Source organism: Dama dama, chromosome 6, assembly GCF_033118175.1.
Source record: "Dama dama isolate Ldn47 chromosome 6, ASM3311817v1, whole genome shotgun sequence".
Classification (NCBI taxonomy): Eukaryota; Metazoa; Chordata; class Mammalia; order Artiodactyla; family Cervidae; genus Dama; species Dama dama.
In genome coordinates this window covers 11,873,927-11,885,983 of record NC_083686.1, presented here as the reverse complement: position 1 = coordinate 11,885,983, position 12,057 = coordinate 11,873,927, and the positions used below count along the sequence as shown (strand labels likewise).

Genomic DNA, 12,057 nt, shown 5'->3' with positions numbered 1-12,057 from the left:
GAAGCAGAAACTCATGTATACTGTGAATATAATGTGTAATAAAGAAACCTCAAAAGTCAACAGAGGAAACATTTGAATTAAAGAGTAATTTAGGAAAAAGTGGCAAGAGAGGTGGGAAAAAGATAAGTGCAAATGCTTCATACCACATTCTAAAATAAGTCAAAAGATTTTAAGAATTAAATGTAAAAACTAATACCATAGATGACCCACAAATAAATACTAATAAAAATTTATTGTATTCCTAAGAAGAAATTTCTAAGATAAAAACCATTGGAAGAAATCTCAAAGGAAAAGAAAGACTTCATTATATTTAAAGATATATTTTTAAAATCCACACAATGAAAATAAAAAGGAAACTAAATGTAAAAATAAACCAAGCCATAAAAAATATATGCTACAAATATATCAAAAGGTTAATATCCTTAAAAGCAAAAGAGGTGGTAAAAATTACTAAGAGAGTCATTAGCATCAGTAATGAACTCCTCAAAGACACCCATATTCTAATCTCTGGAACTGTGCATATCAAATTATGTGGCAAAATATTTTTTTGCAGTTAAAGATCTCCAGATGGAAAGATTATCCTGAGTTATCTGGATTGGCTGCAATCACAGGTGTTCTTATAAGAAGGAGGCATGAACTAAGAATGACGCCTGCCATATCAGTAAACAAAGGAGGTCATGGCCATCAGTGAATGCAGCCATCCCACTGATAATGAGCCCTGAGGGAACCTGAAACAGAAACGAGGACTGTCCACCATCTAGCCATCTTCAGGACTGCAGCCACCTTTGACAGTAAACCCTGAGGAAACTCAGGATGGGAAAACACAGGATATCGACCCCAGATAGCTGAGGTGCATATCAAAGGAATGATTTCAGTGAGCCCAGACTCTTCCGTCTTCCCATACATAGAAGAGCGCTAAATTCCTAACCTTGGGACAACTGGTTTTCTTTAATTAGCAATAATCTTTTGATGTTTCTACTTCCTGCCCTTTGTTGCAAAAACTATATATTTCAGCTCCTTCCTTGCCTCCTTGGAGCAACTTTCTCAGGTTGAGATGCTATCTCCCGGGCTTGAAGTCCTAAGAAAGTCTGCAGAATAAAATATAGCTCTCGACTTTTAGGTTGTGATTTTTTTTTTTCAGTTGACAGAGGCAAAGGGAAATGTGACCAAAGAAAGGAAAAGAGGAGGCAGTGTGATCACAGAGTCAGAGATTGGAGCGATGGGGCCACAAGCCAAGGAATGCCGGCTTCCATCAGAAGCTGGAAGAGACAGGAATAAACTCCTCCTCCTCAGAAGGGCCCAGAATTTCTGACATCTTTATTTCATCCCAGTGAAACTGGTTTTTTTAGGGGACCTGCTGACCGAAACTGCCTGCCCTGGCCAAATCCAACAGCAACCACTTGCAAGAGTAATCTTACAGTAGGAGGTCCTGGTAAGGAACTTGGAGCTAACAAGCTACCACCAACAGGAATAATTCAGAAAAGGTCAAAGGGAAAAAGGAGATGCCAGCCCGTAAGTCTTACCAACCTCCCAGAATCCTCCTCACTGGAATCCATCTTGGCCGAGCAATGCCTGCACCACTAGGAAGGACCCTGGGTCAGAATGATTGGCCAGAGACAACCCAGAAACTAATCCCATCACCATAAAACCCAAGACTGTGAGCCACGTGGCCGAGCAGTTCCCTTGGGTTCTCCTACCCCTGCTGCTCTCCACCCGGGCGCCCCTTCCCAATTAAGTCTCTTGTTTTGTCAGCACATGTGTCTCTTTGGACAACTCATTTCTGATTATTACACAGGAGCCCACTTGGACCCTGGAAGGAGGCCCCCTTTCTGCAACAGTTTTGAACTTCTGGGGTCCAAGAATAAATTTCCATATCATTTGTGGTGATTTGTTACGGCACCAACAGAAAACTAATGCACTTATGAAGAATCCAACCTTGTTAATTAGCATAGAAACACAAAATACTATTTATTCTAAAGCAACACTATACTGTTTTTGCCTATCAAATACCCGAGTTATTTAAACGCTACGGATGACAAAGGCATATTGACACAGAGCGCTCTTGTGCGCTGCTGGTGGGAAAGCAAATCGAGGTAGCCTTTGGAGAAAGATTTGATACGCCTGAAAGCCTCAGATAAATGCATATTCCTTGACCTGTTGTTTTCATTTTTAGGGTGCTAAACCACACAAATAGAGTTTTGAATAATGATTTATGTAGAAGATTGTTCATCCTAAGTTTAAAAATTCAGTGTTTCAATAATAAACACAATCAAAATGTCCAGCAAATAACAGAATAATGAAACAAATTATGGCAACTCAGAATAATGTACAACTATTATCTTGACAAATTATTTTAATGACTTGTTCACAACATTGCATTGTGAAATAATTAGCTTGCAAAAGGTTATGAATGTAATGAACCAAATGTTGTGTTTGTGTATATCTGTGTATAAATTTATCTGATTAAAAAACAATGGAAGGGACTTCCTTGGTGGGCCAGTGGCTAAGATTCTGCACTTCCAGTGCAGGGGGCCCAGGTTCAATCCCTGGTCAGGAAACTAGAGCTCACGTGCCGCAACTAAGCTCCGGCACAGCCCAAAAATCAAATAAATATTTCCCTATGACTGATTCATGTTGATGTTTGACAGAAACCAACACAATTCTGTAAAGCAATTATCCCCCAATTAAAAAAAAATTTTTAATTAAAAAAATGGGAAAAAGCCTTTAAAACTGTTAAAATATTTATCTAGCAATGGTGAGATACAGACATTTAAATGTTTTTATCAATTTCTTCTATACTGTGGAAGAATAGATATGGATGCAACATAATCATAAAAATCAAGCAAGTTAAAAGAAAGGAGTTGAGAGGTTTATGAAAAATATCTGTTTCCTTATGGTTGATGTTAGTGTAAATTCAGGAACAGCAAAAGCATTCAATAATGGGCAATAGTTACAGTGCACCTTTGTGATGGGATATAAAGTAACACTGAAAATGGATTCATGAGAGAAATGACTTTGATAAGATGGTGATTTTTTTAAAAAGCAAAACACGAAGTTAAGTACAATGTTGTCTCTATTGCATAACAGATGAATAGAAATATAGACAGTAATAGATGTAGCTGCCTTCCCTAACACGGCAGAATTTCAAGTTGTTTTATTTCCTTTTTTGTATTTCCTAAGTGTTTCAAGCTAAGCACTAAATATTTGTATAAAGGAACAAACTGGACGTAAGTTGTGTGTGAAGTGTGTCCCCACTGGAGCACTGATGAACCCCAAGCTCCTGCTTCTTTCTTGGCCTGATCTTCATTTGGAACGAATGCTCTCCTAGGCATATGAAACCATTAATTCATGGCCTGAAGCTGTTCCCATATCTCCTCACACTCCTGCCTACAATTTTTATCTCAGTTCCTTTCTTCTTTATCATTTTAGGAGAAATAGCTAATTAATATGCTTTTTGAAATATTCTTTGGAAATATAAAATGTCACATCAATGTTCAATTCCACAGTGTTTTATGATGCATCTTTGATTAAATTCAGGGCACCAGCATTAATTCCTACATTTACTTCCCTCTCTTGCCTTCTGGCGTCTGTTCTAAAAGACTTCTTGCTACTTCCTCCAGCCTCTGCCTTTCAGAGCAATTGCCTGCATTGAAGCACAGCTTTTCTCTCTTTAATTCTTTTTTAGAAACTTGGTTGTCTCTTTGAAGGTAAATGAAATTCTATTAAAATAGAGAAAATGAAATGCTGACACTTAGTGAAATAACTGTAGATCTCACTTGGCTGGAGTATTGCAAATCCCCAAAGAGATGAAAGAAAATTTCCCATTTGACATCCTTTCCTGTATTAGAAGCCTGAAATCCATCTTTCCTGAGCACGAATATAAAAAAAACAACAAAAAAAAGACATTCGCTGAGTTACTCACATATCCTTCAAGACTATCTGAAATAAATCCAATCTGATGGGAAAAGACAGTCTACAAGGACCAATAGCATTACCTTCTCAGCTGGCTTGGGGTCAGAAAGTGGGCATGGGTGCCGCCCTCCTTGGCCAGAATCGTGCTTGTGAGCTTTGTTGCTGCCAGGAGAGGCAACCCCCTCCTGGGAGCCCAGGTACCTGGGTCTTGAATCAGTTCTGCTTTTAAGTTGCTCTGTGACTTGGGCAATTCATTTCAAAGATTCTCTGAAGAGTTGCTTCTCCTCCAGGGCTCCCTATCTTAGCATCTGCTACTGCCATGATACCTGAGTGATATGCCAGAACCCGGAATTATCCTTGACTCCTCTTCCCTCGGGCCCTGCATCCCATCACTGCCTAAGCCATCTCATCCACCCATTCCTTACCTACCGCTATCACTCTAATCCAAGCTCCCAGCATCTCGCCTCTGGACCAGTGTAATTGCCCTGGGCTTTGTTGGGATCCAGTCCTTTCCCCGAAAGTCTTTTTTTTAAGTGCTCATCTTATTCTGTCATTGCCTTACTTCAACCTGTCAAGGATTTCTCATTGCTCTTCGACAAAGATAAACCTCCATAAGCACACAAGTCCCCATCAAAGTATGTGAAAAACGGCCCACAGGCTGACCCAAACCCAAACAATTTTCAGTTACTTAAAAATCAAGAAATATGACATAAAAATTCAGACTTCTAGCTTCTCTTGAAAATTGGATATGACTCAGCTGGTAAAGAATCCACCTGCAATGCAGGATACCTGGGCTTGATCCCTGGGTTGGGAAGATCCCCTGGAGAAGGGAAAGGCTACCCACTTCAATATTCTGGCCTGGAGAATTTCATGGATTGTATAGTTCATGGGGTCACAAAGAGTCAGACACGACTGAGTGACTTTCACTGTAAATGCTATCACCTTAGTCAAGTAGGGGTTTTCCTGGTGGCTCCGATGGTAAAGATTCTACCTGCAATACAGGAGACCTGGGTTTCATCCCTGGGTTGGGAGGATACCCTGTAGAAGGGAATGGCTACCAACTGCAATATTCTTGTCTGGTAAATTCCATGGACAGAGGAGCCTGGCGGGCTACAGTCCATAGGGTCACAAAGAGTCGGACACGACTGAGCAACTAACACACACAAGAGACAGTTAAGTACCTGTCGGGGAAGTAGTAGCAGTACCTGTCCACCCTCACTGGACAGGTCTACAGTCTCCACTGAGCCTCCTCATCTTGCTCACCCTTCACTATACTCACTGTTCAGGTGTACTGCCTTTTCAGTAGCACCTCCCTCTCACTCTCGGTGCTCCAGTTCCCCCAGGGTTTCTGTCTCTCAACAAATGCCAGGGCCTTCACTTATACTGTTCCCTCTACCTGGAATACCCTTCCCAATTCTGCTTCTTTCTCTCTCTCTCTCTCTCCACTACTCCCCCACCTGGATAAATCCTATTCATCCTCAAGACAAGAGTCTGAGTGTCATTTCTGCCAGAAAACCATCTCTGACCCTCTATTCTAGGACAATGCCCTACCTTTACCCCCATCATGCTGATCATTTGTTAATTGTCTTTCCTGTGAGCTCCCCAAGGGCAGGGAGTAGTCTGAAATCCTCAGCTCATGACCAACAGCCACCAGCCCAACACCTGTCCCAGAGCAGAAGCTTTCAAAATATTTGCTGAATGAGTGAATCAACTTGAAACCTCTGGGCTTAGTATACGTACACATCAATAAGACATGACCTACTACAGGACAAAGCAGAAGCAAGCAGTAATAACAGCATGGACAGGTATGCGTTAGATGTTCATTCTGGGGACATGCTGAACCAGTCACTGTCTGCCAGAGATGTCCCCTTGGAGGAATTTATGCTGGAGTGGAGCTTGGGGATTTGAGACTTGCGAGCATTCCTCCCCGAGGAAGACACTGGCTCATGGAGGTGGGTGACCTGTCCAAGGTCACACAATCCCTGCAGACTGTGAACAAGATGAAGGTACAGACTGTACCTGGCTCATGTTTACCATCAAAGAAGCTCCAGCATTCAACTGAGTGATTAGCAAGTGCACCAAGTAAGTGAATAGATGAGTGAAGGAAAAGAGAAGACAGAGGTTCAAGACAGAGCTGAGACCTGCTCTGGACTGAATGAGACCCTGTCAAATTCATATGTTGAAATCCTCACCCCCAGGATTATAGTATTAAGAAATGGGGCCTTTGGGAGGTGATCAGGTCATGAGGATGGAGCCCTCGTGACTGGGATTAATGCCTTTAGAGGAAAACACACAGGAGATGACCTCTCTCCCCGATGTGAGGACACAGTGAGAGTGTGGCTATGGGTACAAGGCAGGATGAGCCCCTCGCCAGAAAGTGACCATGTGGGCATCTTGATCCAGAACTGTGAGAAATAAATTTCTGCTGTTTATAAGCCACTAGTCTATGGTATTTTTCTTGTTGTTGTTGTCAGTCACTCAGTCGTGTCCGACTCTTTGTGACCCTATGGACTGTAGCCCGCCAGGCTTCTCTGTCCACAGAGTTCTCCAGGCAAGAATACTGGAGTGGGTAGCCATTTCCTTCTTCAGAGGATCTTCCTGACCCAGGGATCAACCCAAGTCTTCTGCATCAGCAGGCAGGTTCTTGACTACTGATACCAGGGAAGCCCCATGGTTCTGGCACCGAGCTCCTAAAACCCTTGGTATTTCCTAATTGATGAGTTTATGTCAATGAGGTGACTTTTGGACTACACCTAAGGATGGGGGCTGGTTGCCAGGTGAATCGACAAATTGATTAGAGAGTTGGAACTTTTGGTCCTACCCTCTAGACGTCTGCGGAGGGGAGAAAGGCTGGAGATTGAGTTCAATGCCAATGACCAATGCTTAATCAATCATGTCTATAGTGAAATCGACATTAAAACCCAAGAGGATGGGATTTGGAAGGCTTTCTGGTTGGCGAACATGTTTTTAAAACATGGAAGCCCCATACCCTTTCCCTACACCTTGCCCTAGGCAGCTCTTCCATCTGGCCGTTCTTGAGTCACATCCTTTTATAATAAATCAGTACCTAGTAAGTAAGCTGGTTTCCTGAGTTCTGTGAGCCACTTTGGCAAATTAATTGAACTCTAGGTGGGGTCCTGGGAACCTCTGATTTATAGCCTCTAGGTCAGAAGCACAGGTAAATACCTGGACTTGAGATTAGCATCTGAAGCAGGTTCAGTCTTGTGGGACTGAGCCCTTAAGACCTGTAGACTCTGACACTGTGTCTGGGTGGATAGTGTCAGAACTGAGTTGACGTGTAGGACACCCGGGCTTCCCTAGTGGCTCAGCGGTAAAGAATCCACCTGCAATGCAGGAGCCTCAGGAGGACTAAGTTTGATCTCTGGGTCAGGAAGATCCTCTGGAGAAGGGACTGGCAACCCACTCCAGTATTCTTGCCTGGGAAATCTCAAGGACAGAAGAGTCTGGCAGGTTACAGTCCATGGGGTCACAAAGAGTCGGACACGACTGAAGCGACTTAGCACACACGCACACAAGTAGGACGGCCAGCAGGTGACATGGGGAAAGGATCCAAGGACTGGAACTGGAGTCAGAGTCTTAGTCACACTCCCAGAGAACCCAGAGGGTCCCATCTAGATGGTGTAAGACGCACCCCACATGTAGGAGTGCAGGCAGGCAGATTTGCGTTTTGGCTTCAGCTCCAACAATTATTTTTAACTAGTTAGTTCTATCCCTTACCTCTCTCAGCTCATTTCCACGCCAATATGAGCCACTCACAGAGCAACTATCAGGTATGAACGGTATTAAAGATGTGCTTCACACAAGCACCATCGATATGAGCTTATGTTAAGGTTTGTTTCGGTTGCCACCTGCCTCCTGGTAGGAGGCAGCCCAGGGCAGGGTTGGTCAGCCCTCCTCTGTTCAAATGAAGTGGTGGCCATTCAACATTGGCCTTCAGCCGTGATTTATTCTCCTCCCTCCTGGTCCTCTTGGGGAAGGGGAAAGGGGATGACTCTGCTTCCCTAGGAGGCATCTTCGCCATTCTCCCTCCCTCATCTTCCCTGGACACTCAGGCAGCAAGGCTGTAGATTCCATCACCCCTCCTCTCTCTCTCCTCCCGGCCGCTGCTTCAGTCCCCACCTCATCCTTCCCTGGCCAACAGCAAGTCCCAGTTAGGTCGCTCTCCATCCTTTGACTCCCCCTCTAGCCCACACCTGCCTCCTATCTCCAGCTTCTCAATCAGGTCTGGCTAGGTCACTCCCTTGCTCTAGCGTCGCCCAGGGCTCCCTACTGCCCCAGGAGGAAGTCGACTGCAGCTCCGTGAACATGTGCCTTGCCTCTCACGTTCCCCATGCCCATTCTTCTCTCAGCCCCCAAGCCACGCCCAGGTCTCACATAGCCCCTTTCCAATCCCAGGGCCTTTTCTTGGTTATTTCCTTTTTCTTCGGGGTCTTCTCTCCAAACCCCCTCATCACCTGCCTAACTGCTCACCCTTCAGGGCTCAGTTTAGAGGCCGCCTCTTCTGAGCAGCCTCCCTTGATCACACCCATCCCCACCCCAACCTGGGCGAGGTATTCCTCCTTGCCGGAGCCACGTGGCAAGTACATGGCTGTGCTGGGATTTAAAGTCAGGCCTTCCTGCTTCCAAAACCGAAAGCCAACCACCAAAGACTGTGCAATTACATATGAATGTGGGAAAGAGTTCTAAATTCTTTCTAGTTTTTGCCATTATCAAAAAAAAAAAAAAAGCTGCAGTAAGCATTTGTGTACATATTTTTGTACAAACCTAATTTGAATTTCTCTGGGATATAAGCCTGTTAGCACAATTGATAGGGGGTATGGTAAAGGAATTTTTAGCTATTGAGAAACTACCAAATACTTTTTCCTTAATGGCCATGTCATTTCACATTCTCACTAGCAATTTAAGAGTGATCCAGCTCTCTGAACGATTGCTAGAATCTGGTACTTTTACTATAGATATTCTCCAATGGATCAGTGGTAAAGAATCCGCCTGCCATTCAGGAGACACAGGAGTCATGGGTTCAATTCCTGGGCAGGGAAGAGCCCCTGGAGGAGGAAATGGCCACCCACTCCAGTATTCTTAGCTGGAAAACAATCTCATGGACCAAGGAGCTTGGTGGGCTGCAGTCCATGGCATCACAAAGAGTCAGACACAACTGAATGACTAAGCACGTGGGTGAGAAAGACTCAGGGGTGCAATAGAGCTGAGCCAAACACTGGAGAGATGCCCAAAACATATTAAATGAAGACAGCAAGTAGCAAAACAATGTATTGGGTTGGCCAAAAAGTTCGTTTGGGTTTTTCCATAAGATATTATGGAAAATATCTATGGAAATATTATGGAAAATGTTCCATAAGATATTATGGAAAACCCAAATGAACTTTTTAGCCAACCCAGTGTATGGTGTGATTCCATTAAAAAAAAAAAAAAAAAACACCTATGTGTATATAAGTTATCTAAGCAAAGTCAAAGCCTAAATGAACATAAGTGATCTCTTGACAACAGCCATTGGGCAGATGGATTCATACATTCTGTACGTTTTGAACTGGTATGTATATTCTTTATTTTTTAAAAAGATACTCAAACCCAATCAAAGAAACTCAGCAACAGCTTTTCTCCAATAATAAACGAAACGCTTGAGTGCTCAAGAATTCTGAGGCGTAGGGACAAGCTTTTGGAGGAAGGGCTCACCTCTTGACGGCTCGTCATCTGGAAAGGGACACGGGGATCGGGGATGGTGACATGAACTGAGAAAGATGTGGCTGGCTGGGAAGCCGCACTTACCTTTCCCAGCAGCTCCGGGAGGCCCAGCAGTTGCCCCACGAAGACACCGACGCAGATGAAGATGGCAGTCACCTGCCCCAGCGAGCCGCGCATCTCCTTGGGTGAGATCTCACTCAGGTACATGGGGAGCGCGCTGAGGGCGATGCCTGTGGGGGAAGCATGGCAGCCGTGAGAGAGGTGTCTCCTTCACAGAAGTTGCTGGTCACCGTACCTCCTTCTGCTTCGCACTTGACAAAAACAGCGCTGTAACCACAGCACCAATCAATGTGCTTCAAGTTAGGCTGGATTCACGCCAGTTTCTAGCCTTCAAGGAACCCCTTCTGTGAAGGGCTGCCCCCGTTTATAAGCTGAGCACCTCGTGCATTGCATCTCAGCCCAGGATAACTTTCTGGTTCTAGAACACAAGGCAAACACGCCTAAGGTGCCAAGAGATGGCATTATCTCTGAGATGGCGACATAAATCAGATGCTTTTTGAATTTTTATCCCCAACACACATGTTGAGATCACTGGTCCTCATGGAAAAATCACGCGACCACAGGTCAATTTGGCACATGGTTGCTTAGGAGTCATGGAATAGAAACCTGCAGAATTCAAGACCCACAGCCCCACTTTCTTCTTTAGCTGGCCTTGTAAGTAAACTGGCTTCTCCTAGCCTCTGCTTTCTCATCTATGAAAGAAGGGTCATGATAACTGTCTATTCCTATTGTGGTGGGAACATTAAGACTACATACAAAGCATCTGGCTCACGTGGGATCATTGGATGGACGTTTGGGAAACTGTTAGGTCTTCACCCTGACACTCCTGCTGCCCTCTAGGGATAATTATCATCACATCCCTGGTAGCTCTGGCTTCCCTTGTAGCTCAACTGGTAAAGAATCTGCCTGCAATGTGGGAGACCTGGGTTTGACTCCTGGGTTGGGAAGATGCCCTGGAGAAGGTAAAGGTTACCCATTCTAGTATTCTGGCCTGGAGAACTCCATGGACTGTGTAGTCCTTGGGGTTGCAAAGAGTCGGACACAACTGAGTGACTTTGATTTCACTTCATTTCCCTGGTGGCTCAGATGGTAAAGAATTTGCCTGCAATGCAGGAGAGCTGGAGTCAATCCCTGGATCAGGAAGATCAACCTGGAGAAGGGGATGGCTACCCACTTAAGTATTCTTGCCTGAAGAATCCCATGAGCAGAGGAACCTGATAGGCTACAGTCCATGGGATTGCAAAGAGTCAGACACGACCGAATGACTGACACTAACTCAAAAAACTAGTAAGGAAATATTAGGGCCAGTAGAAAAGAGCGGGTGTGGGTCATGGTGAAGGGCAGTAAGCATGCCTCCTTCCCGGGGTGCTGTGCAGACTGAATCCCTGGAGGCCAGGGGATGCTCAGCAGAGGGCCAGGCCCATGGGACGCTGTCAATTAACCGAGACCCTTCTGACTTGTCCGTTGTGAAGTGATACGGAAAAATGAGACGTTGATGGCTCAATAGGTGAGGAGGTAGCCACTGTATGATGACCAGCTCATCCCAGTTTGCAGGGGACCAACTTGGCTTTAGGGCTTCCCCGGTGGCTCAGTGGTAAAGAATCTGCCTACCAAGGCATGCAACACAGGTTTTATCCCTGGGTCGGAAAGGTCCCCTGGAGGAGGAAATAGCCACCTGCTCCAGTATTCTTGCCTGGGAAATCCCATGGACAGAGGAGCCTGGCAGGCTACTATCCATAGGATCACAGAAGAGTCCAGCATAACTTAGCGACTAAGTAACAACAATGACATCCTGGCTTTAGCACTGAAAGCTCTGCATCCTGGGAAGATTCTGAGTTCTAGGCAAACGAGGATGGTTGCTTATCTGGAACCTGTGGTGTGGTGCCAAGCGCCCCATACACCTGAGTGGACCCTCTCAACCTACGACCCCGTCGCCTATCATTCTCCCCGCCCCTTGCCCCCAGGTGTGCCAACCTTAAGGTTTCAGGACTCTCCAGGTTCATTCTGATCATGGGACACCAGCCTTCGCTGCTGTTTCTCCCAAGCGCTCTGTCCTCACAGCTCCATGGATGGATGCTCTCCTATCCCTCCCGTCTCAGTCCAGCCTCACTACCTCCTGTTAATGGGACTAATGAGACCCAAGGGGGTCCTTTGCAGATGTAGCCAGGTTAAGGTGAGGTCACACTGGCTTAGCGTGGGCCCTCAACCCAGTGTCTGGTGTCCTTACCAGATGGTAAGACACTTGGAGACACAAAGGGAAGAGGGGCACTTAAAGATGGAGCAGAGACTGGAGTGATGGGTCCACAAGCCAGGGAATGCAGCACCAGAAGCCAGGAGAGGACATGAAATAGAACCCCCCTCAGA

The 12,057-nt window shown here is 45.2% G+C and overlaps 1 protein-coding gene across 1 annotated transcript in view; it reads right to left on the bottom strand.

Annotated features, from left to right (window-relative positions):
* SLC2A9 (solute carrier family 2 member 9) overlaps positions 1 to 12,057 on the bottom strand; it is a 201,595-nt gene that overhangs the window by 152,925 nt on the left and 36,613 nt on the right. The window contains exon 5 of the mRNA XM_061145157.1: positions 9,718 to 9,863. Within this exon, the coding sequence (XP_061001140.1) occupies positions 9,718 to 9,863 (146 nt within the window). The remainder of the gene's footprint in view (positions 1 to 9,717; positions 9,864 to 12,057) is intronic.